This window comes from Rhipicephalus microplus, chromosome 2, assembly GCF_043290135.1.
Source record: "Rhipicephalus microplus isolate Deutch F79 chromosome 2, USDA_Rmic, whole genome shotgun sequence".
Taxonomy (NCBI): Eukaryota; Metazoa; Arthropoda; class Arachnida; order Ixodida; family Ixodidae; genus Rhipicephalus; species Rhipicephalus microplus.
Window position 1 is genome coordinate 91,667,885 of NC_134701.1, and position 24,995 is coordinate 91,692,879.

The window sequence follows — 24,995 nt, forward strand, 5'->3', positions numbered from 1 at the left end:
TATTGGTCTGTTGGTATAGTGTAACATGTAACACATACAAAACAATATAATGCATACATAATACCGCAAATACGGCACTTTGTATGTGTTATGTTGCACTATACGTGGCATGCTAGTCTATAGAACCTTTGTTTGTTTATTAGTGTATTAATTTATTGGCACTCTATTGGCTTCATAGCTGTACACTTTCATGTGTATGGACAGAAAAAATATAAACTCTCGGAGAAAGCCCATTTGTTCAAGTGCAACAATTCTACATCATACACAATCGAGTTCGACTTTTTTCTTCTTTCACTGTGAATAAGCGTACCATCAGAACATATGTCGTACTTCCAGTTAGTACATAACAGGGACCAGCAACTTCCAGTTCAACTGGTGATGGTCTCCGTTGCCAGTTCAGATGTAACTGGGATCAGCTGCTAACTGGAACCACTTGCAACTGTGACCAACTGTTCCCAGATGAAGCCATTTGAGCTGTAACTGGGACCAGCTACTAACTGGAACCACTGGCAACAGGGATCAACTGTTTCCAGTTGATTCTCAGCGGAAACCAGGTGGCCTGCAACTGGCACCAGTTAATCCCAATAGGAACCATTTATATCCCCAGTTGGAAATTTTCACCTAGGTTGCTTGTCATCCACTAAATGGCAGTATTTGCTAGAAGATTTAATTTTCTCCTGTGGCAGGAGCAAGGTTTTTGTACGAAAAGAGGGCCTGTGGTGGCGGCGACTCATGCATAACTGGTCTGTGAACACGAAAAAGAAGCTATTCGTTGTCATCATCTTGTTTGAGTGATGATGATTTGAGTACAGATATTTACCTTGTGCCTTGTGCCTGGAAGTGAAGAAAACAATGACAATGAATTGAGTAGGTGCTCTATTGATGATCCAGACAGCTCAAACTCGTACATTGTGAGTGCCCGCCAGTGAATACGCATTGCGTTATTCAACGTTTTGAAAATTTCCACGCAGTCCCAAAACTTCCCAAGTGAAATAACCAATGGTACTTAGTTTACAAAAGTGAAGAAATATGTGGCGCCTGTAACTGTTTTGTTATCAGGATTTTTAAATTTTATTAGCAGCAAGTAACTGTTTTTTTTTATCAGCAGGTAGCTGGTAGAATGTAGGTTGGCCCATTTTATTTAAATTCGAGATATTATGTTGGGGGGTCAACTTAGAATCAAAACCAAAACTAGAGCTTTTTTTTGTCGAGTGATTTTAGGCGGGTCAACCTACATTGGTGTCGACTGACAATTGTGCGACTACGGTATTACATGGCATGTACAGCTAAATAAAGAGAAACAATATCATGTAGCATTGAATGTGCAAACAAGCTGCACTCGTGAGATGCATGGAGAATGTTTCAATTGCACAATTAATAAAACTACAGGTTCCTGCTAGAACTCTACATGTTCCTTCCACTGTAAAGGTTCATTGACGCGTATGGCTATCACCAGTCACGCAACGAAGTTAGTAGTCACAAACTGATCCTAAGTGATCGCTGAACGCCATTTTAGTTGAAAAGTTGCTGCCTTGGCTCGGTCGCTCGATGCTTGATTTTTCACTCTCGTCTCTGTAGTCACAGATATCCAAACCAATAGGATGCGCAAAAGCAGGATACCAGCTTATTTCACGAGGCCATGGCAGTGCAAGCAAATGTGAAGTCCATGTGGTGAAGGCACGAGCTATTGTGAACATCGGTTCTTTTGAGCCACTCCTTTGTTGCCATTTACAAATGGTCGCGCAAGCGGTGCTAGTTGCAGGTGGGAATGAGCCTTAACTATAACCCATATACAGTCTTTTTACTTTTCATCTATTTTTCTCTCTCTCCGTCTCCTCTTTAGTAGACCTTGGTCAGCTATGGCACATAGAATTCATTTGAGCATTTCTTCCTGATAGCGCTTGACTTTCATTAAAAGCATTGAACTGAATAACTATTCAGTCATGCATGCTTTGAGGACACTTATGCTTTACAAAGCTGCAACTCGCATTGTGGCCGGCTTTCGTTCAGGTGGCCGAGGACTTTGTGAACTTCATGCGCATGGCACTACTGGTGATCATCAGTGGAGGCATTGTGGCGCATGCGCTGCTCTACCCGGACTACCCATTCAACCTGGAGCTCCTCAGGAGGACCTTCCATCGTGCATGGTTCTCCCTCTTCCTTACACCCATCGCCGACCTCGAAGGTCAGTAGACGGCGCATCCACGGCCAACAGTGCTGATGTGTTGTGAACGCATGCTCCACAGCAGTATCTAGAGTTGTGCATTTGTGAAGACTCACAATGATGCAGGTTTCTTGTGCAAGGACCAAAATATTATGAAATGAATCTGCTCGTACTGCTGATCTTTAGGAAAACTTGCAGAATTAGCACAAGCAACAGGAACATAGCCAGAATATTATTTTCAAGGTTGAGTGGGGCAGGGGGGGAGAGAGGCTGAACTATACTTCATGTATGTTCATGTGCGTGCGCGCGTGCGTGTGTGTGTGCACAAAAATAATACACATGTGAAATTAAAAAATATTGGGGGAGGAGGGTGAATGCCTCTCCCCACCCTCTTTTGGCTTCATCTATTATAGGGGGCAATATTTGTTTAGCTTCTTTTACAGCTACACTGTAATGAGTTTCACATTAGTTGAAAAGAATTCATCATCAGCCTGACTACGTCCACTGCAGGACAAAGGCCTGTCCCATGTTCCGCCAGTTAACCCGGTCCTGTGCTTGCTGCTGCCAATTTATACCCGCAAACTTCTTAATCTCATCTGCCCACCTAATCTTCTGTCTCCCCCTAACCCGCTTCCCTTCTCTGGAAGGGAAGCGGGTTAGGGTTAGGTTAAAAGAATTAAATTGGATTAATAATCACTCTTTTTGTTGTTTGGATTCGAACCCACAACCATCAACCAATGGAAAAGATGATTTTGTCCACTTTAATTTTTTTCAGTTTAAGTGAAACTCATTACACTATGGCAAAAAAAAAATAATGTCCCCTGTGCTTTTTAGTTGCGTTTTACAGAGAAATGAACTTCACCAATGATTCACCAATCGTATACTGTTATTTTGATGAATTTTAAGTCAGTTAAATTTTATTTCTGCATTTACACTTTTCTGTGTGCATCTATACCTCCTGATAGTCTGCTGTCAATGATTTTTAACATTGTATTTTGCTGCTTTGAAAGCACTTATGAATAGCTAATGTTATGCATAGAACAACAATGATTTTCCTGGTTTATTTTTCTGGTTTCGCTTTTTCGTTCACTTTTCCTGCTGCTGAGGGAGCTTTGAAGTGCCTTTTAAGTTGAGAGGGTTGAACGTTTGTAGCTTCAGTGTCGGGGTCGGCATCGCACACACCAGCCTCCTAGAAATGGCAAATTTCACCGATTCTGACGAGTATAATTCATTAGTTTTTGATGATGGTAGTAGTGAAGACTCTGAAGATGATTTTGATTCATTAGACATCTGCACAGATAGTGATACTGTGTCGAACAGTGGCGGAGCGTGAACAGGTATCTGCTGGTTACTGTCGTTTGCTTGAAACCGAGTTGTTGCTGCCACGCTCCATTCTGAAGATATCCGGCATGTTCTAAGGTCACAGCTCTTACGTGCAGAGTGTCAACATCGATTGGGCAAGGTTGCCTGCCGCTGGAGGCTCGAGGAAGGGAGTTAAGTACAAGAGGCTGACCGTGAGCAGATTTTGGCATTGCGCTCCGCAGCTCAAACAACATTTTGTCGGTTTATTTGAGCTGTTATTTAGCTGCAAAACGACCACCAAGATGTGAAATGCAAATAAATAATATGCATGAATGCATACTCTTCAGTCGAAAATAGAACAAACAACCTACGCTTTCTGTAAGACATGCTGTGCAAACTTGTGCTTCACTGCATCACATAACAGCATTGTGTGGTGGCAGTGTAGCTACTATGTTTTATTTCGTGTTTAATTAGTAGTTGCAGGTGGAATGCTGATATTTTCAGGGGTATGGATAGGACACTTTCGGTTAAAATGAATATTTTGAATTTTTTTTTTTGTGTTCAGCTGGTGCAAAGAAGCATTCGTGTACAGTACTTATAAAGAGTTCTCATTTTTGTGAAATTTTTTTTGTGAATTTTTTTTAGCAAAATACTTTAGTAATATTTACATTAAATATAGTACCATATTAGAAATTGCATTTTTTGTTCTACAGATTTGTACCATATATCACAGTAATAATAATTTTGCAGGGCAGTAGAAATATTCTTTACTACAGTCGTCGACCATTTATTCGGACTCGTCGGGAACCGCCGAAAAGTTCGAATAATCGGGAGTTTGAAAAAACGGATTCACTCGAAAAAAAGCACTTTTATAGGCTCGATCACACGAAAAAGCTGTCTATGCGCGTCTGCACACACGCACGCTTACGCGCAACCACGTCCGCCTGTACCTCTGTGATTGTCTGGCCGTCGCTGTAGACAGACAACAGCATCGATATGGCCTGCGCTAAGTCCACATTTAATGGTTGTGGTGCGGGTGGCGCGTCATCGTCGAAGTCACTGTCCTCCAGCGCCGGCTCGCAGACCTGACGGACGATGTCGTCATCGTCCAACTTTGTGCAAGGCAAAACGGCAGTGTCGAAGTTGGTGAACTCTTCAAACGTACCCGCCCCCACATCAACCCCGCTAGCACAGAGGTCGTTCAAAATGTCCGATGCTGCGGTAGGCGGACTCTCAACCACGGGGTTCTGGTCTGTGGCACTGTCCTCCTCAGTACCAGTCATAAACACTGTGTAGTGGAAGCAGTTTTGGATTTTTTCCCGAGTCACTGACTTCCAGGCATCGGACAACATGCTGATCACCGCCAGAACATCCACGACATAGTTTTTGTTGCTGTCAACGCATAACAGCATGCAATCTAGGAGGCGCGACCAGTAACGAACTTTCAAGTTTTTGATCACGCCCTGGTCCATGTGCTGCAACACGCTTGTCATGTTAGACGACAAAAACTCCACTGTCATAGCCTCCAAGTTGTCGATATGCCCATGGGCACTGTAGTTGTCGACGAACATCAGCACCTTGAGATTTTGCTGTTCGTACCAGCGGTCGAACTTGCAAAGGTACTGTTTGAAGAGGTTTGGCGTAATTCACGCCTTTGAATTTACGTCATACCACACAGGGAGTGGTTTGATGCCTTTAAAACATCTCGGATTCTTTGATTTTCCTATCACGAGGAGCGAAGTTTCTCTGTTCCCATCATGTTGCCTCCTACTATAACTGTCAGTCGCTCCTTGCTATGCTTCCCCCCATGACAACGTTCTTCAGACAAAGCTAGCGTCTTGTCAGGGAGCATCTTATAGAAAAGTCCCGTCTCATCACAATGAAAGGCGTTTTCTGGTGGATACTGGCACAGCAGTGCGCACAGCTTGTCGGCGCGGTAGTTGGTCACGAGTGTTTGGTCGTGGAACCATGCACTCCCGTCGCGCATTTACTTGAAGGCCGGGCCGTACCTTTTCTTAAAGTTGCACAACCAGCCGTCACTGAACCTGCAGCCGGCAATACCCATGCGCAAGGCGAGTGTGTCTGCTCTCTGTCTCAGCAGATCGCCAGACACGGGTATTTTCCTAGCCACCATGGCACTCAACTGTATGTTCAGCGCCTCTTCAAGCTGTGGGTGGCTGCTCCCGGAAATTTTTCTGCATACTCGCAGACGCTTTCTAAGCTGCCTCCAGGATCTTAGCCTTCTGCTTGAGGTAGTCTGAGACGGTTTGCTTGGAAATAGAAAATTCTCGAGCAAAATCAGACTGAGGTCGACCGCCTTCTGCCTGGCGAATTATCTCTGCTTTCTTCGCTATCGTGAGCGTCTTGTAGCTCCCACGTTGGCTGCATTTCTTCACTCCCGACGGCACAGCAACGGGTGGCATCAGAGCCATTTCAGCACGCCACGGAACACGCAAGAGAGGGAGAATACAGAGAACAAGACGAACCAGACCTAGCCGCAGAAGCAACTGACTGACACCACTGACACGCTGACACACGCCAAACGCCACAGCGAACAGGCTCTGTAGATGGCTTGGCTTGGTTGCTCGACTGACTAAAATAAAAAAGTGTCGCCACACATAGCCTTCGAGATCGGCAATGGGGATTTATGCGTGCATTTTGGCACTGGCCCGACGTTCATCCATAGCAATGCAGCATATCAGTGCTGGCAACCTAGGAAACGTTAACGTCACCGTCAGCGTGTAATGGCGTACGGCAACGCATCCAGTAAGTCGCACGAAGTTTGAATAACCGAATGACGCACAGTGGGGCGTCCGAATGTTCAGTCGTGAGTTTGCATTAGGATCAAGGGGGCGAGTGGCGGTGCCACGAAGATGTCGGAGTTTTCGGTGTCCGAATGAGCGGTCGGCGACTGTTGTTCGGGATCCCAGCGCTGATCACCAGTTGTTGCAGACAGGGGTCTACCCGACGCTGCCCCGCTGACATGGGCTGCCGGAACGTCAGGGTTACGTTGGACCCGGTCTCTTGTGGTAACGAGGCACAGCTTCGGGTGAAGAAACAAACGCTGACAATATGGAGATATGAAAAACAAACAGGTTTATGGCACTATTTACACTTATTTACAGCATAATTTTAAGGGTATCACAAACCATGAGCGTGGTGGTTGAATCGTTACATGGTTCAGAGCAATGTCCCGCACTTAGCAGCGTCGTTCTAAACCCTGTTAGGCTCCTCCTCCTTGATTGTGGAACGCCAATCACACACACAAGACACCGCCCACAGGGCATCAGTCAGTATACACGGTCCGCCGAATAGTCATTGCACCTCTTGACGCAATGCTCTGAGGAAAGAGGAAATGGGTTCTCTCCCGGAACAATTTGACGGTTGGGTTGCTTCTTCAGCCTTTCCTTGGAAGGGCAGCCAAGGAGTAGACACTTGAATCGTGGAGACATGACCTGTGCGGTCGGTCTGCTTCGCCGTCTTGCTAAACAAGCCGGCCCGGAGGAATTGCTTCTAGCAAAATTGGCTCACAAACTGTCTTCTAATTTCTTTGTCACTCCCCACCGCTGGATGCTGGTTCCGAAAGAAGTGGGGTTTCAGGCGTGGAAGCGCTGCCCAGCTACGTTTCTCAGCGACAGCATGGCGCCTACTGACGATGGTCATAACAGCTTCCCCCTCGCCAGATGAGTCACGGTGGGCAGCAGTCACCGCTGCTGCTCGCTGGGACGACGAAAAGGTTCGTAGTTGAATGCCAGGAACTCGCCTTGACTTGTCCCATTGTCTGAGTAATTGCCGAAAACTTCCACAGCGTCCTTGAAACTCGGCAACATGCACAGGCAAGCATTCGGCCCCCTTCGAACAAACCATGCTAAAAGAGGAATGGCAAACCAATTTTCTTTACTAGCTTTAACAAAAAGCTCACCCTCAAAACTCTCAAAACTCATTTGCGCTGCGAAACCAGACGTGCTACCTTACACATTCACATAATAAGATGCATGAAAAAAAACTAAAATATCAATTTTAATACATCAAGAGCACCCCTAGATTGCTTAGAAAGAGGGGCTGAGCGCGTCAGCATTTCCATTCAAATTTCCCTTCTTATACTTAATGTCAAACTGATATTTTCTGAAGAACCAAACTCCACCTCAAAAGACGACTCTTCTTCGATGTCACGGTTTGCAGTGGCAAGGAGAAAATGGTCTGTCTCTACTTTAAAGTTAGCCCCTCTGAGATAAAAATGCAACTAATGAATGGCCTACACAATGCAAGTGCTCTCCTGTCATGAAGTGCAGTACGTTATCTCATGAGAGCCCAATTTCTGGCTCAAGTAAAGCGCAGCTTTGCTCGTTACCACTGTCGTCCCAACACAGAACGGCACTATAGGCCTTGATTTCTCGCATGTCAATAACTCAATCGTAATCTGGAGCTTTCAAAAGTGAACAACTGATCTGTACTGTTTCTCGGCTCAAGGAACCAGCTTCCTTCTTTTCGTCGCTGACCACTTTCACCGGTTCTGTCCTGCTGAGAGCAATGGTCCAGAACTCGGGTTCAGTGAGCGCCAAAAATTGTCCAAACGTCCATCTTTGTTCACAGCCGCCAATAATTGTCTACTACTGATACAGTAAGCCATTTATCTTTCCTGAAACTTTGGCCTACGCTGTAGCCAGAATAGTCTTCGTTTGCTGAACATCAGAAAAAAGCTTACTGTTCCGCTCATATGATCACCTGATCAATCGTCTTCAAAGACCACCAACAAAACATAGAGACAAACACTGCTTTCTAGAAAGTTCATTTGGTTAAAGTTACCTGCTTATGCGAATGCTTCTGAGTAAAAAATGCACTGGGCTCACCTGAGCTTTTTAATAACTCTAATTCTTACAGCGTTGCAAGATACACGGCACTACTAAACAAAACGCTTAATCCCTCACAGTTTGTCTAGATTCTCAATCAAACCGTGTACAACAGAAAAATAGTCCTACGTAATAACACCTCAAAAGCAATTACATAGGTTTTATGCTAAAACCGTGCACCAATGACTCTCAAATCTGCCTCTCTTTCTCTTTTTTCTCCCGTCTCTTTTTGTGACTGATGAGGTCCCGTGCTTCACAGAGCTCCTCATCATCAGCCCCCAAATCATTAATCACTTGAATGATTATGGGTTTTCGTGCCAAAACCTTTGTATTGATCCCTAATTCTTCACACTACAGCAACAAGTCCGGCTTCTGCAGCTTTCGTAAGTCCATGATTGTACTGAATGCTCGCTACTTCCAAAAATAACTTCCCGAAACGGTGAAATTGAGTCTTTCGGCAAAGTTAACTACCAGTTCTAAAATTTACCCTCTTTTAGAACCTGGTTCACTCAAAGGAAAAGCCAAGCACTCACCCATACGTGATCCATGTCTCGAGCCAGCTGCTTCCTGTGGGCCGACTCTTACTGTCACTTTGTTGTGTTCCAAGCACCCCTGTGTCACGAGCGAGCCTCCGAACCTGCGAAGGACCGGAGGCTGAAACTGCTTCCAGATGTTGACTCCTCCCCTTTCCCCGCTCGGCGCAAACGAGCCACCGTCGTTTCCCCCGGCAGTTCGGCCGCCGCCTCCATCCGAATAGGAATAAACTTGTTTTTAACCGTTCGAGGCTGTCTGAGCTTTTTGGACTACCGCGACCAACGTGTACGTCTATGGGCCGACGACAACACCGGATATAACACACTTGTAGCTTCATATCTCGCTAAATTCCGGGGCTTTCGGCTGACCTCCGGTTCATGTCGTTCTCCGTTGCTGAGTTGTATCCCAAAGCTGCCAACCAGTTGTTGCGACCGTGGATTGCAGGCACCATAGGTTCGGGATGAAGTTGTCGAGGCAGGAGGAAGAAAGGCTTGAAGAGGGTTTATTACATTTTATACAAGGTGAGCTCTCGTACATGACGAGCTCTTTCTTACATGGCGAGCTTTTGAATCTGGCATTCCTCTACATGGTGCCTTCTCGAATGAGCCGGGTGGCTCATATTAAAGGGTATGTTCTCCCCAGATCCCTAGATCAGGGAAACATGCAGATGCTACTGTCCAATCCCAAATCACACACAACAGGTGGGGGGGACGAGCATCCACGGCCCATGTGAACGTCCAAATTTGAGTCGTGATCACTGCACTGCAAAGTGGCGCCAGCAGGGATCTTCTTCGTCGTGTGTGTGCCACTGGTCGAGCGGTCGTCCCAAGCTCCTGGCAGCATACATCAAAGTGTCCTCCGATCTTTTTGCTCAGTTAGCGGGGCCATTTGCGACGGCCGCCACGGTCTCTTCCGAGAAAGATGCTGTATTCGTCCTCTCTTGAACGGCTTACGGCGTCGTGGTGACACGACGTCTCACCCTCCGGTTAGCAGGGACAATACCTGGCAGGCATAGGCAACCGGCCGGTCGGCTACTTGTTTGAGGATTAAAAGAGCGCCGCTCCCTCGTCAGCTCTGGCGTTGGTCACAACACTGTAGACTAACTACCCAAGAATGGCCTGTTTTCTCGTGGACAGGAAAGTGTTCAGTAGGTATGTGAAGAAAGGTGGCAGAAAGTACAAAAAGCTTCTTTATCAGCAGCTGAATGTGATTCTTGCACAATCGAAGTGGTATGTCAATTAATTACAGGGGTGGAACAGCTGTGCCATTCGCGCCATTGTGCGCCAAGCAGGCGCCATCCGGTGCTAAACCATCTCTGCTGCGCCAAGCTCGTCAGTGTGTCCATAACTCATCAGACGTGTCCATATAATTTCTATTGCAATAATGATCAAGGCTCTTGCACAATTTACCTGAGTGTTTAAAAAATGCAGCATCGAACAAATGCAGCTTCAGAAGGGCTTTGAAAGGGCCTATATCTGCACTGAATGTTCTTACTACACTAAACTTGCTCGAAAAAACCCTTCTCGCTGCTCCACACCTGCTCCAAAACATCCTTATGGCTGTGCCAAGCCTGCTAGAAAAAGCACTTTTGCCTGCTCCCAGGACTGCTCACAAACCCATGTAGCCTGTTCCACCCCTGTAATTAAAAATTAATTAATGCAGTTCAGTCTAATCCCAAGGAGCAATTTTAGAAAGGTGGGAAATACCATTGGGAGCAGTAAAAAAGGGTCGGCAGATGTACAATATTTTGCATAAACTGAACAAAACAAGGAAACAGCTTGCACATGTGGTGTCTTGTGTTTAACTTGAACCTTATAGTTTAATCATTCTGACAATACATTTACAAGTTTGATGTGCTCACTTTAGAGCAAAAACATTTCGCCTTTGTTCTATTATTTATACTGTGACAACCTAATCTGCAAACTTCTTACATACATACAAGTAGGCAGCGAAATATTGGTACTCTGTTATGTTAATCAACTAGTGTACCAATCTTTTGAACTCTGTAGAAGAGAGCTGCTGCAAAAAGTTACAGTGCTCGGCCGCTGATTAAAAAAAAACAGGTTTGATTTCATGGCTGTTGTATTTCAATGAAAGAAAAATACAAACGTCTCGCATACTGTGTGATGGCAGTGTACATTAATAAACCCCAGGTGGTAGAAGTGACCCGGGGCCCTCTGCTACGACCCCTCTCCTAGCCTTGGTCCCTTTGGGACATTGGACGACATACTCCATAATCTAACCAACCAACCGATGTTAGACCTTATATTCTAATCAACCAACCGAACCATCTTTGTGTAAGAAAGCGATGTATGCCAGCACAGACATAATAGAAAAGAGACAGTTCAAACACTGTCTATCAAGTAAAAGGTCACGCTGTGACAAAAAAGGCAGCCACAATATTTTTCTGTGCATGCTCAGAAAAGACAGCACCACCTGACAATCAAGCACACATGCAGGTTGTGGAGATAGGTTTGTGAAAAGCTTACACTAAACAAGCGCGACCAAGAAGGGATGCGATGTACTCAACTGCTACCAACCACATAGATGCTGTCACTGGGTTTGTCGACTCTCTGAGGTGATGTAGCAAAGGCGCCAGAGGCAGGTTGTCAACAGACACGGGTTTATATTAACCCAAGATGCAGAAAAGTGCGACAATCATGGGTTTGTAGGCCATATGGGGCAACTCCACGAGACCGATTGAGTACGCTTGCCTGTGGTGCTATGTACAGTTACCACAGAAAGGAGGATCACAGAAAGGAGGATCACAGAAGTGCACGAACAAGAAGTCGCCTGCCAAGACAGCGCATATGACTGCACATATAGCAGGTGTACTAGCAGATTTTGCGGTGAGCAAGAACCAGGCAGCAGCGAGCTTCTGTTACGAGGGTGCTGTCGCAAGCGGCCAATGAAGACAGGTGTAGTAGAGCGCCATGCGCTAGCATGCCGTGCCCTGGCGTGCCTAGTCATTTGCATGCCGGTAAAGGACGATGCATGACATGCATCAAGCTAAAAGACCTGGTGTTCTCACCAGGGGCACCATGTTGCCATTAACAGTGGTTCAGAGCGCTTGAGCTGCTCGGGGCAGGCACAAGATGCTAGTTGCGAAATGAGGCAGCATAAGGAAAGGCGATCTCTATTCTCGCAGAATGTACGTGAGAGACAACTGTTTTAGGCGTTTTATTTTTTGGGCAAAGTAATTGAAGGTGGACAAATGCATGCAGATTGCCTCTAATATGTATGATGGACCAGTACTTAATCATAAAGCACATTTTGTCATTTTTATGACTGTACAAAACTGTCCATTCACTGATTTCCGGTGTGCATTTACAACTGTGACAACGCAACAAACGATTAGACAGTGATCTCACCAAGCACCTCAGTTTACTGCCATTCTAAGAGTTCAACTTGAGTGTTTTGCAGCCCTTTAAATTTGTGTCCCTTTCTTTTGAGAGAAGTAAATGCAGAAATTCTGTTACTTCATTTTCAGGGGATCCACGCTGCTTCACTTTGAAGGCACCACTCAACCAATCTGTGGAAGAATGCCGCATTAGTGAATGTAAGTGCAGCTAGCCATGCTGATGATTGCCTGATTACTTTTACTGAGCTGTTGTTTAAGAATGAAAGCAGCGGCATTGAAGCGTATGGGTGCCATTAAAATAGCTCTGAGGGAAGTGTAGAGGGGGCTTTGAGCTATCAGTGCTCAATAATTGGCATATATTAAGTAGGCAATGCAGATTTCCAGCTGCAAAATGTGTGGCTTTGTGCCGAAGCTCAATACATCAGCTGCATTGCTTGTAGATAAAATAGGGACGAAGGGGGTGTTACACAGGGCGGTTTTATGGCTTTAACCATTTGTATTAGGGGAGTGGCCACATCACCCAAGAAAAGGAGTTGTTTGGCCAGGTAGTTTTGAAGCACTATGGAAGGTTTCTCTGATGAATTTACAGTACTCACGGATTGAGATAGAACAGTGTAGGGCTAAGTAAGGCACATACCTTCATTTCTACTATCTTTATTTCGGGCCACATCGGCATAATTTATATTTAGCATAGGTCCGAGCCAATGTTATTTTTAGATACCTGATTCATCACGACATGACGTATTTCTCGACCAACGGCTCACACCAGTCGTTGTGCTAAAAAAATTTGATGTCTCATTTGAATCTATGAGTGCAGTATGTTTTTCTTCTTTGTAGTGAGGGCGACACAATTGCGCATACATAGGAGTGCAAGAAAAAAAAAGTTACATGCAGTTATCAGCTCTTAATAGTAAATTTAAGGAGGAAATCCACACTGATAACTTTCTTTGGTGAGATGGGTGTTACCCAGAAAAAAAATGGTTTTAATGTGTACATAGTAATGTGAATGTATTGAGGCTGATTTAATCAAAATTCACCATCACTGAGTTAAGGTAAGGCTATCAAGTCACTGTTGTCAGAGTTTGGCTTTCCCATGATGCATTACTCATTGTGCAAGCCAAAAGCTGTGAGGAAATAATGCGGCAAGTGATATGGCAAAGAATGAGAGGCATATGGAAGGAATATTTTGCGTTGCTGCTTGAGCATTGTCTGACAGAAGTACAAACTCATTGCAGACACCGATTACACGTGCACCAACCCGGGGTTGTGGCCGTACTTCTTCGTCATACAGTTTCTTGTCCTTCTAAAGCTGGTCTTGCTGACACTTCTCTATGCTCTCTTCAGGTGAGATGATTTCACTGGCAACTCTTGAATAATGAGCGTGTGTTTCAGTGTTTATGTTCATACACTTCTTTGTGCATGTAGTAGTGTGATTGAAGATTAAAATGTTTATTGACAAGTACGAGGAAAGTTTGGCCTGGAAAGTGGGTTTCTAGCCTGCTGCTCCTCACAGGAATGAGAGGAAAAGGGGAAGAAAAAGAAAGAGAATATTATATGATGACAGGTGACTATCGTAAGACATAATAGATCACTGCACATTCTGTCCTGCATGAAGCAGGACACGCTTGAGAGTCTCTACATTAGCTACATTAGCACATGCTCTAAAGACGAGCATCGAAACCTGTTTCGCTGAGAAATTTGAACAAGTGCTTTAACCTGAGGAATTGAAGCCAGGATCTATCTTAAGTTGGACTAGTTATGTTCCGTGCATGGTCACTGTAGCTCGAAGTTAAGCTGAAGTCAAGTTGATTTCATCCTAATTCTGCATTGTTAGTGTTGATTCATGTTGCGTGGTTTGAATTTCACTGTTGTGGTAGACTTGACCAAGAAAATTGGTGGCACACCGTACACTTTCTATGATGCTGCTGTAGGACACACTTTCAAAACATTTGCAATAGTGGCTGTCTGTTCGTGGCTGTCTGTTCTTCTGAAATGATGACTTCACGGCACGGTGGCCAGTGGCTGCAGTGAAACTGCCTCTTCATGCCGGTTACACGTGTTAAAATGCATCATTCGTAAATTTTGCATACTTCGACATTAGGAAAATTCTGATTTCGTGCCAAAGCAAATTCAAGCCCAGTCGAACTCATCTGTAACCAACTCGAATGTGCCGTGATAAAAGGTTGTTATATGTAGTTAGTTGCATATTAACCAGCCCATAAAAACGTCCACTTAGTGGCCAAACCGTTTTTTTTCCTGTGTATCTTTATTGAAAAGTGTGAACAACTCCTTCGCTGACAAGTTGGGCTTTTATGTGAGCTAAATGACGCCTGTCTGCTCACAAGTGAATTCAATCACCTTCGCAATGAACTTACGCCATTCCACTAAAGCACGTACCATCACGTCGAACTAATCATCACTGGCTGGTTGCGTGCAGCACGTCGCTTACTCGGCTCTCGCCGTCGCATGTCAGTTTGCTTGCAGTACAATGTATGCATGCGTTTGTTTTCTTCGGGCATACTTCACTCGGGATCATGCTCGGGTACAGCAGTAGCCTGTTGGTTTAACATAACAAACAATTTTGCGAGCAACGCGTGCAAGCAGCCTCACATGATGCGACGGTCGCGAGCTTGCGAACGGCATCATGATGTGCTTGTATCGCTGTCACTTTGCCGAGCAGCTATCTGTAGATGATTGGGATAAGGTTGCTGGCAATCAGTCAAAATGACACGTTCATCGCCACCGGCCACCTCGTCATTGCTCATTTCTGATGCATATCAGTCAAGGCACTGCGGCAACCGTGTGAAAGTCATTAATATTGATCAAACAGTCTCTGCCGCAACAGAAAGGTGGAAAAACTTTTGTGGCATATTGTGGTGTCGGAGAGTTAAGCTTCTCAGTGAAATTTTATGCGACTAAAGTTATTGCTTCTCGTGTTTATGGCTTCTTGCTTTAGAAGGCATGGTTGTTTAATAGCGTTGGTGGTCGTAGATGCTGAGAACGGTGTCAGAGATGTGCCGTGCGAAAGGTGACCATAAGTGTTCATGCTGCCTCCTATTTCTTTTTGTTTTTTTTCCTCACTTTCGTTCTGCCGGGGAAGAAACATCTAGAAAGTGAGCGACCTCGCTCGCAACGTCTGAAATCCGCGTGCGGTGCTCGCCGCGGTCTGTGATATGTTCGTTGCAAGCTAACTGCGGCAGGGCACACGTAAGCACGCACCTACCACATACTGTAGAATGCCTGTTTTAACATTTTTCGCTTCATATGCACCATATTTTTATTTGCGACCTTATTGGAACTGTTTGTAGGAGGCATTAAAAATGCTTGCTGTATGTGGACTCAATGATAGCACAGGAAAATTGTAAGTGCACTGAAATATGGTCATTATAACTGGTATATTGTTATGTCTGGGATCATTCGATTGTACTGTAATAACCGTTTGAATATTCACAGAGCTCGATATTCTATCAGGCCTAACTTGGTGTTTGCATCTGTGCGTGGTTATGCCTCTCATATGATTGCTTACTGTTATATTGAGATTGCAATTAAAGAAAATTGTGGAACCTCACTCTTATTGGTGAACCATAAATCGTAAAACCATAAAAACAAGGAAACATGCTCTAAACGAGGAAGAAAGCATTTAACTCTGTTCGTTGCTGAATTCGCGCAGCCACACGGCGCAGAAGATTGAGTCAGCATCCGACGATATCTGGAAGTTCCAGCGGTACAAGCTGGTCGTGGACTTCATGAACCGGCTTTGCCTGCCACCCCCATTGAATGTGTTCAGCTACATCATTGCTTTTCTGCAATTTCTCTGGCGTCTGCTCACCTGCCACTTCTGCCGCACAACGCATCAGCTGGTGAGTGTGCCACTTCAATTGTGCAAAGCTTTGCACAACTTGCCAGAAAATCTCTCCTGGTTTAGTATTCCAGAGCGATTGCTCCACTTTCACTCCTGTGAGATTTTGCAAGAGTAGCGCTGAATGTGTTAGCATTTAGGAGCTACATTGTTATCGGAACGTGCCGACATTGTTATTGGAATGTTTGTTGCCATTGTTGGGACAGTGTTAGATTAATGCAGGCCATAAATGCCAAATGAGTTTGGCACAGGTTCTTGTGAAAGCATTCGAAAAGTAAAGAGCTGTCAAAAGTGATCGCACAAAAATAATGACCCTGGTGCTCCCTCTTGTTTACAGGGCGATTACTTATGAATCGCACAAAGGAACGTCACATTTTATTTATTTAATTTATTCCCGCAAGTTTAATAATAATTTTAAGTTCTTGTGTACCTTACATGCATGGTAAGAACGCAGAAAACCACTGCTGGAGCACACACTAACAACCACTTTAATTAATGTAACATACAGTGGTTATCGATTGAAATTGGACAAATTGGGACTAAGTAATGCAGATACCTTTGTTTTCTATTGCATTCAGTTAGTTTCATAGGAATGTAATTTTGACTTAAACACTTTCATCACAGCCGTGTCGTCACCTTTATAGCCATAGGTTGACAAACCCACTCATGAGTCAACTTACTCAGACTCACTTGGACTCAGATCAAGCCATGAGTCTAGATTTGAAAGAGTCCAGTTGAGGGAAATTTAGGCAAGTCTTAGGCTTAAGCGCAAATCATATTTTGCGAGTGAGTTGTGTTCTTCATGTTTTTATGCCGATGTATGCTTTTGGAGGCCTGTCTTGCAGCGACATTATCTCAAGCACTAGTACATACCTGTCATTAACTAGATAAAAGATTTGGCATCACGTTTCAATTCACGAGTACGCTACGTACATTTTTACAGTCGAGCCCACATATAACGGCCCCACTTAAAACGAGCTTTCGCTTAACACGAACAATATCCGCGTGACTGTCAAAATATACATTGGTTCAATGGCACAAAATCGCACTTACAACGAACGTCTCCGAGCGCCGCTGATCGGTTACAGCGAACGGAGTCAGCAGTCTGCCTAGTTTTCGGGAAACCAATTTCGACCACCGATCAAGCATCGGCAAGGTGCCCATACATTCTTATTGTTAAACGCCGATTCTGCCTCCGCGCCCCTCTAGCTGCTCTCCCCGACCACTTTTTGTCATGCACCCCTCCGTCCTTTGTCCCCCCGCTACTCTGAGCACCCCGCATCGCCAGACGAGGCCCGTGTTTTCACACCACCACCGATCTTTTGAAGACCGGTTGGCCACGTACCCGGTTTTCGATCGCTGGTACTGTCGTTGGCGTCACCGGCCTAAAGTGACCACACCATTTGCCAACATCGTTGGCCACCGACTGTATCGGATAGTCTGCGTCTTGTGCACGCGCGTACGCTACCCCACCGACTCTGATAAATTGCAATTCGTTTCGTGTTTAGGACTTGTTTTCGCTCACTTCGCACTCGACTCAGCATGCCTTCTGCGCGTGTGTGGAAGCGTGAAAACGGCTGTTAATTTGCACGGAACGAATCGCGAAATATCGAAGTTCGTAAGACCACGCGAACTCACCGGCGCAACAAAACGATTTTTTGATCACGGCCGCCAATTTCTCGAACGCCGCCGCGCATACCGAATGAGGCGGCCATGCTTTGACTTCGCGTGCTGGCACTCTTTCCAAGTTTTTTACGTGAGAGTTTCGCGGACCTTTCAAGCAAGCTACCCAACCTGCCTCCTTCCCGTGTGTTTTGGTTTTCAAGGTCGCCCTACCGTCGCATCCTTCCCTCTCTTTATCGCACGGAGGAAGGAATATTTCATTCCTCCGTGCTTTATCGCAACTCCTTGCCCTCCTCTCGTAAGTCTGCTCACCTCTTTTGATCACAACCCCTTCGCCCGTCTCCACCGCTCCGCGACGCCTGCCACGCTGGCTCGAATTAGTTTCGTTTTCCGACTGTAAACGCGCCCAGAGCTGTTCCACGCTTTTGCGCGTCTTGCTCCCTCTTGGTGTGCGTGTGTGGTCATGATGGTCGACGGGAGGACTAGCATGCTTTTTCGTGCCTCTCAACAAAGCGCCGAAAGTGTGATTGCTTGGCTTGAGCGTAATCTGTATGTTAGGTGCCGCGTTGCGGAGCGCTTGCTCATAGCTGTTGACCACCTGGCAGCCAACTTGCCGCTTCGGGCGTCCCGGTATTAAGCTGTGGAGATGGTGACTATTTTGTGGGCGGCGGTGACGGCTACATGTGCGCGAAACTTCGTTGATCGTCGGGCCCGATGCCAAACCTGAAGCTTCCGAACAGGACCACTGCGGTGGCGATTTGTGGCAGCGCGTCATCGACTCCGACCTGGGAGAGCGGGTGGGACATCTGTGGCGATGATTTAATTACGGCCAATGATGATGCCGACACTGCGGAACAGTGCACGGATTGGGGCGTTGTGAATGAAGTATGTGGCGAGAGCGATTTGGAGGAATCGGATTGCCAGAACGACCAAGCTTTGAAGCCAGTGCCTCATGCAGCTTATGCCACGGGCCTCGGCGAATGAACAGCCCGCCGTTTTGAATGAACTCGAGACCGCCGTTATCGTTTCTGCTCTTCGAAACACGTGTATCACGGACTTTTTGGGGCAAAAAAAGTTTCTGTTTTCACTCGCAACTTTTTTTTAAAGCTGTGTTTCATTTACTACGAACTTTGGGATACAGCGAACGGACGCCGCGTCACGCTCAAGTTCGTTATAAGCAGGCTCGATTGTATTAGGATAAAAGAAAAACAACATAGGCATAAAATGAATTTATTTCAGAAGGGACAAATTAACATGCATGGGAAAAGAACAGTGCAGGTCATGTACACTGCAGCAAATAAAAGAGAGAGAAATAAAGTGTCCAGCTTGCACTAGTGGCACAAGGTGGATTCAATAGTGGGTCTATTGTTTGACTATCTAAGTTTGGTAAGTATTGCCAAGCTTGTGCTGAAGATGCCAAGTTGTTGCTAGTCGTCATAAATACGGTTATTCTTTTTTGTTTTTGGTGCTGGTTCCCCACACTGTGCCCATGCCATGTGGTTTTGGCAGGATTATGTCACTTGACTAGTTACAACATGTTACCTAATTTCAGTCACATGTCTATAAGGCTACGTGATGTCATGTCATTTTAGCTACGTAACTTGCTGTTATGTGGTCTTGCTGGAAATGTGCCACTTGACTAGCTGTTACATGAGGCTATGCCATTTTAGTCGCATAACTAGGTTTGGGGTTTATGACGGGAATATGTCTCATGAATTTCAGTTGATTATGTTTCTTGTCCCAGGACTAGCCCGTATTGTAATTATGCATAATATTTAGTTGTTTGACTACTTATGTGATGTTACTTGATTTTAGTCACATCAATATTACGTGGCATTATGGAATCTTTAGTCAAATGAGTGGTGTTACATGATGTCACCAGAATGAAATCATTCTGCTGGCGTATTTGCACTTTGTATCATAGTATTACAATTTATATCGTGTTGATGAGTATTGTTCATGAGTGAATATTTAGTTATTCAGTTTGCTCTATGTCTGTTTGTACCACTGCTCCATTTGTATAGTACTCTTAATTTTTTGTTCTTTTCTCCGGCTATAAATATAAAAGCTTGTATTCCCAAACTGCTGCCATGTATGTGGGCCCTCAGGCATTCTCAAGTGGGTTTTTTAACCGCTTTTTGCCCGAAGGACCCCGAGCTTGTTGAAAAAAAAAAAAAAAAAACATGTTGGAAATAAATAAATATGAGTTTGAGTATGAGTGTTAAGTGACTTCATCATGTTACTAGACATTATTTGATGTTACAGGATTTTTACTGATATGACTAGTTGCGTGATGTTACAAATTCATGTCACAGGTCTGTTTTTTACATGGTGTTATGTGATTTTTTTGTCCCATAGCTAGTTATGTATTGTTACATGATTTTAGTCTTGTAAGTAGTTATTATGTGACATTACGTCATTTTTAGTCACGTAGCAGACTCGCCATCATACTTATATTCCACACTAGACAAACTATTAAGAACCAACAGTGATGTCAAAAGAAGTATAATGAAAAGATAATTTGCCACCGGCAGCATATGAACCTGCGACCCTCGAATAAAGTGTCTCATGCTCTACCACTGAGCTACGTTGGAGGTCATCCCTCCATACACTTTATACGATATAATATGTGCATTTAAACATGAAAGTGTCAGTTAGCGCCGCCTGTTCCCATTGCGGTGAGTAAGGAACACTCTTTTTTGGCCGGTTGGCGTCACGTAGCACATGAGCTTACTACAAGCTGGCAGTTGACCGGATCCTGCCAGCGGCAAGTCATATTCTCATCCACTTTTCTTTCTAGGCATTTTCATTAAATTTACTTCTGATAACATTCCCTATACTTCTCTTAGCACCATTTGTGATATCGGTTATCAAACGAGCCATGACGTAAGACCGTGGTCACGATAAAGCGCTTTAAAAGCAGAGCATTCTTTCAATAAAGCGGCATTCGTTCCTGGCTGGTCCCGGCGTCCGTGTCTTTCCTCGGCCATGATAGAACAACTGGTGATGAGGATGGGATGATAGTACGATCCTGACGCAAGCACCGGCACAGCGGTTGAAGCGGAACGGACGACTGGCCCAAGCACAGAAGGCAAGCGTTTCAAAATGGCGATTCCACTAGCTTCGCCACATTTCTGAAGCATGCCAGAGTTTAACCCGAGCAGCGACGACATCAAGTCGTATTTCGAGAGGTTTGAGAACTTTGTGGCACTTAATGAGGTTCCGGAGACAAAGAAGCTGAGACTGTTCTTGAACGTAGTAGGAAGCACAGTGTACGGGGAGCTCCAGAAAGTTTTAGTCCCTGACAGACCTACTGACAAAACCTTCGCAGAAATACAGGAGGTTCTAGAACAACACTACAGTCCTGAGTATTCTGTAATTGCCGAGCGTTGCAAGTTCAACAAACGCATGCAGAAGGAAGGAGAATGCGTCAAAGTCTTCATGACAGAATTGAAACATCTGGCGCGTAATTGCAAGTTCAATGCGTTAAGGGATCGACTGGCAGGACTGCGCGACCAAGAGACTCAAAGGATATTGTTCGCAACTGAAAACTTAACCTTTGAAAAAGCGTGCAAAATTGCACTTGAAGAAAAACTTGCTGCCAAGCGAACCATGGAGCTACATTCTAAAGCAGAATGCTCGACCAATATTAATGCGGTCAGTAGGAAAACACAAGCAAAAACCAGGCCGTTGGCACATAAGAACGAAAGGGGTCAAACGAAGACCACTTGTTATTGCTGTGGGAAAGGGCACGATACAGACAAGTACTGGTATTGCATTGCGAAGTGCCGCACGTGTGCTAAAACAGGGCATCTGCAAGCGTTGTGTCGAGAAAAAAAAAAAAACCGCTCGGTGAACTACGCTGAAGCAACAGACGAGGAATCGGACGATTCCCAGACATATCAAGTCGTGATGTGTGCTAGAGATGGGAAACGAGGCTACAAAGTGTCTTTGCTGATTGAAGGGAAGCCTATTTCTATGCTTTTCGATACGGGCGCAGCTGTCACATTGATGCCTGAAAGTACGTTCAAGCAATGGTTTTCACACACTGCATGCAAACCAACAAAGACAGTGTTGAAAACTTATACAGCCTGTAAAGCTGAGAGGACAGGCGACCATAATCGTCGAGCATAACGGCTGCAGAACAGAGCTTCCGCTACATATAGTAGAGGACCAAGGCAAGGCTATGCCTAGGCTTCTAGGGCGAGATTGGCTTGAAAAGTTGCAACTTGACTGGAATACCGTCAGTGCTGTCACACAAAGCGCGGATGTCAGTTCTCTGCAGGAAAAATTTCCAGACGTCTTCCGTACGACACCGGGAATAGTTCGCAACTTCAAAGCCAAAATAGCCATAGACCCAAATGCTACGCTTGTGTTCTGCAAAGCCAGGTCTATGCCTTTGGCTACTAAAGAGGCAGTCAGCGAAGAACTTCGGAAACTAGAGCGTCAAGGCATCTTAAATAAAGTTACTACGAGCAAGTGGGCGACTCCCATCGTACCAGTTCCAAAGCACGGAGGCGGAATCAGAATTTGTGGAGACTACAAAGTAACAATCAATCGAGTACTCAACGCTGATTGCTATCCACTACCGCTTCCTGAGGATTTATATTCGATGCTAGCTGGGGCAAATTATTTTGCGTGCTGGACTTATTCTCGGCGTACCAGCAAGTGCCTCTCAGTGAAGAGTCCAAGCCACTGCTCACGATAAACACACATCAAGGCTTATACGAATTCCAAAGACTTCCATTTGGAATTGCAAGCGCACTGGCCTTATTTCAGGCCATGATGGAGAAAGTCCTAGAAGAAATTCCTAACGTAGAATGCTATATAGACGACGTCATCATCACTGGCCACAGTGCAGAAGACTGCTACACAACTGCCACAAAAGTCCTGAAAGCACTCAGCGACCACAACATAACGCTGAAAGAAGAAAAATGCAAATTTTTTCGCGATTCTGTGGTTTACCTCGGGCACAAGGTCTCGGAGGAGGGCATCTATCCCACCACTGAAAAGATAAAAGCAGTGCGAGATGCGCCAGAGCCCAGTAACATCACGGAACTGAGGGCCTACTTGGGTCTTCTAAATTTCTATGACAAATTCTTGCGGAATTTGGCAACTGTGGTAGCACCACTTTATGAGCTTCTTCAAAAAGACCGCAAGTGGGAATGGACGCAACAGTGCAAGAAGGCATTCAAAGAAACTAAGGAAATGATTCTGAGCAGTGGAGTATTAGCCTTCTACGACGTCACAAAACCAACCAGACTTAGTTGCGATTCTTCCGTTTCGGCTTGGGAGCAGTGAGTTTTCACGATATGCCTGATGGAACCGAACGACCGATCGCATTCGCTTCGCGCACATTAACCAGCAGTGAACGCAACTATGCTCAAGAGGAAAAAGAAGCCGTCACACTCATATTTGGGTTGCGACAATTCTATCGCTACTTGTATGGCCGCAAGTTCAGCCTATACACCGATCATCAGCCGCTTCTTGGGCGTGATAAGCCACTGCCATCATTAGCAGCTGCACCAATGCAGAGATGGGCACTGGCGTTTACAGCGCATCAGTACGATCTCAAGTTCCGGAACGGCAAAAAAATGAAAGCCGCTGACACGCTATGACGGCTGCCACTGTCTACAAGTTTTGGGAACGACGAGCCGGAGTGTTTAGCTGTTTTCGACGCAACCCCACTGACAGCGAAAGACAGTGCTCGAGAAACAAAACGAGACACTGTTCTAACACGTGTTTTAAGCTACGTTCTTTCAGGATGGCCACAGCATTACCCTGACGAACTGCGGCCATTTTTCATACACAGAGATCACCTGTCTGCAGAGCAGGGGTGCTTGACTCGGAGCAATTGGGTGATCCTGCCAGAAACTTTACAAGTTCACGTACTCTCAATGCTGCATGAGGGACACCCAGGATTGAGTCGTATGAAGATGCTTGCACAGTCGTACGTGTGGGGGCCTTCACTCAACAAAGACGTAGAAGGAACCGTCCGGAATTGTCAAGTCTGCCAAAGCACTCGTCCAGCAAAGTCGACAGGTCCTCTACAACCCTGGCGGTATCCAACAAAAGTCTGGGAGAGGATTCACGCCGACTACGCTGTCAAAGACGGTGTAAATCTACTCGTTCTTGTAGACGTGTACTCTAAGTGGGTTGAAGTGTTCGTCATGCCATCGACTACAACCAGGAGAACCTTGGAAAAACTAGATACGTTATTCGCTGCATACGGCTACCTTGAAGAAATTGTAACCGACAATGGTTCACAGTTCACTTCGGATGACTTCGAAGAGTTCTTGAGGCACAGGGGTATCAAGCATACTAGGACCCCTCCTTATCATGCCTCTTCTAATGGAGCAGCAGAAAGGCTGTTAAGAACGACCAAGGAAGCTCTCTTGAAGCAGGTTCTGAGCGATCAACATGCTGAAGTGAAGAATACAGCACAAGAACGTCTCAAAAAATTTCTTTTTTCTTATAGAAACACCCCACACTCGATGACTTCCTGGACACCTGCTGAAGTTTGCCTTAAGCGCCTGCCCCAAATTACATTGTCTCTTCTTAAACAAAGCTTTGTACGAGGCATGGCGGAACACCTGAAACAAGACACGGAGCGACATAATCGCCAGAGAGTACCAGCTGAATTTTTCTCCATGGGAGACAGAGTGTACGTAAAGACCACACGTGGTGAGCCGGTATCATGGCAAGAAGGTACTGTTGAGCAAGTTGTCAGCCCAGTCACGTACATCATTAGGGTTCAAAGGCGACTACATTTCACTTACGTGGATCACTTGCAACAGAAGAAAACTAGCGTATGGACCGAAGTCCCTAGTAATGCGGCATCCGCTACTGGTTCGCGGAATGATGGAGGAATCTGCCCAGGAGAATCAAAAGTGCCAAGAAGCCTTTTGCAGTATTCGTCTTCTCGAGAGGTCTTTTCGAAAGGCAACGTGTCAAGCGAACCTTGGCCAAGAAGGCAAGATCTAACTCAGGCAACCTCATCAGAGTTAAGATATTCCAGCGACGACCAGACTCCCCAGGTCCTACCACCAGAACCACCTCTAGACGCGTCATCAAGTACAGAAAGAGGGAATGTAGGGCTTAACAAGACCGGATCTAGCTCCCCAGCAGTTGAGCAGCCTATTCCTACAGGCAACGAGTCATCGTCAGCATTACGGCGACGAGGCACCCGCGTGTGAAAGCCTCCTGAGTGGTACGCTGCAAAAGACTTCACGAAAAAAGCAAGTTTAAATAAATGACTGTTGTTTCACTAAGAAGGGAAGAGTGTGATATCGGTTATCAAAT

The 24,995-nt window shown here is 45.4% G+C and overlaps 1 protein-coding gene across 4 annotated transcripts in view; it reads left to right on the top strand.

The window, feature by feature from the left end:
- Positions 1 to 24,995, top strand: part of LOC119170801 (transient receptor potential cation channel subfamily M member-like 2) — a 257,355-nt gene that overhangs the window by 193,821 nt on the left and 38,539 nt on the right. For all 4 annotated transcript variants that reach the window (XM_075886642.1, XM_075886641.1, XM_075886640.1 and 1 more), the window contains exons 16-19: positions 2,011 to 2,185; positions 12,341 to 12,409; positions 13,447 to 13,555; positions 15,882 to 16,071. In XM_075886642.1, the coding sequence (XP_075742757.1) occupies positions 2,011 to 2,185; positions 12,341 to 12,409; positions 13,447 to 13,555; positions 15,882 to 16,071 (543 nt within the window). The remainder of the gene's footprint in view (positions 1 to 2,010; positions 2,186 to 12,340; positions 12,410 to 13,446; positions 13,556 to 15,881; positions 16,072 to 24,995) is intronic.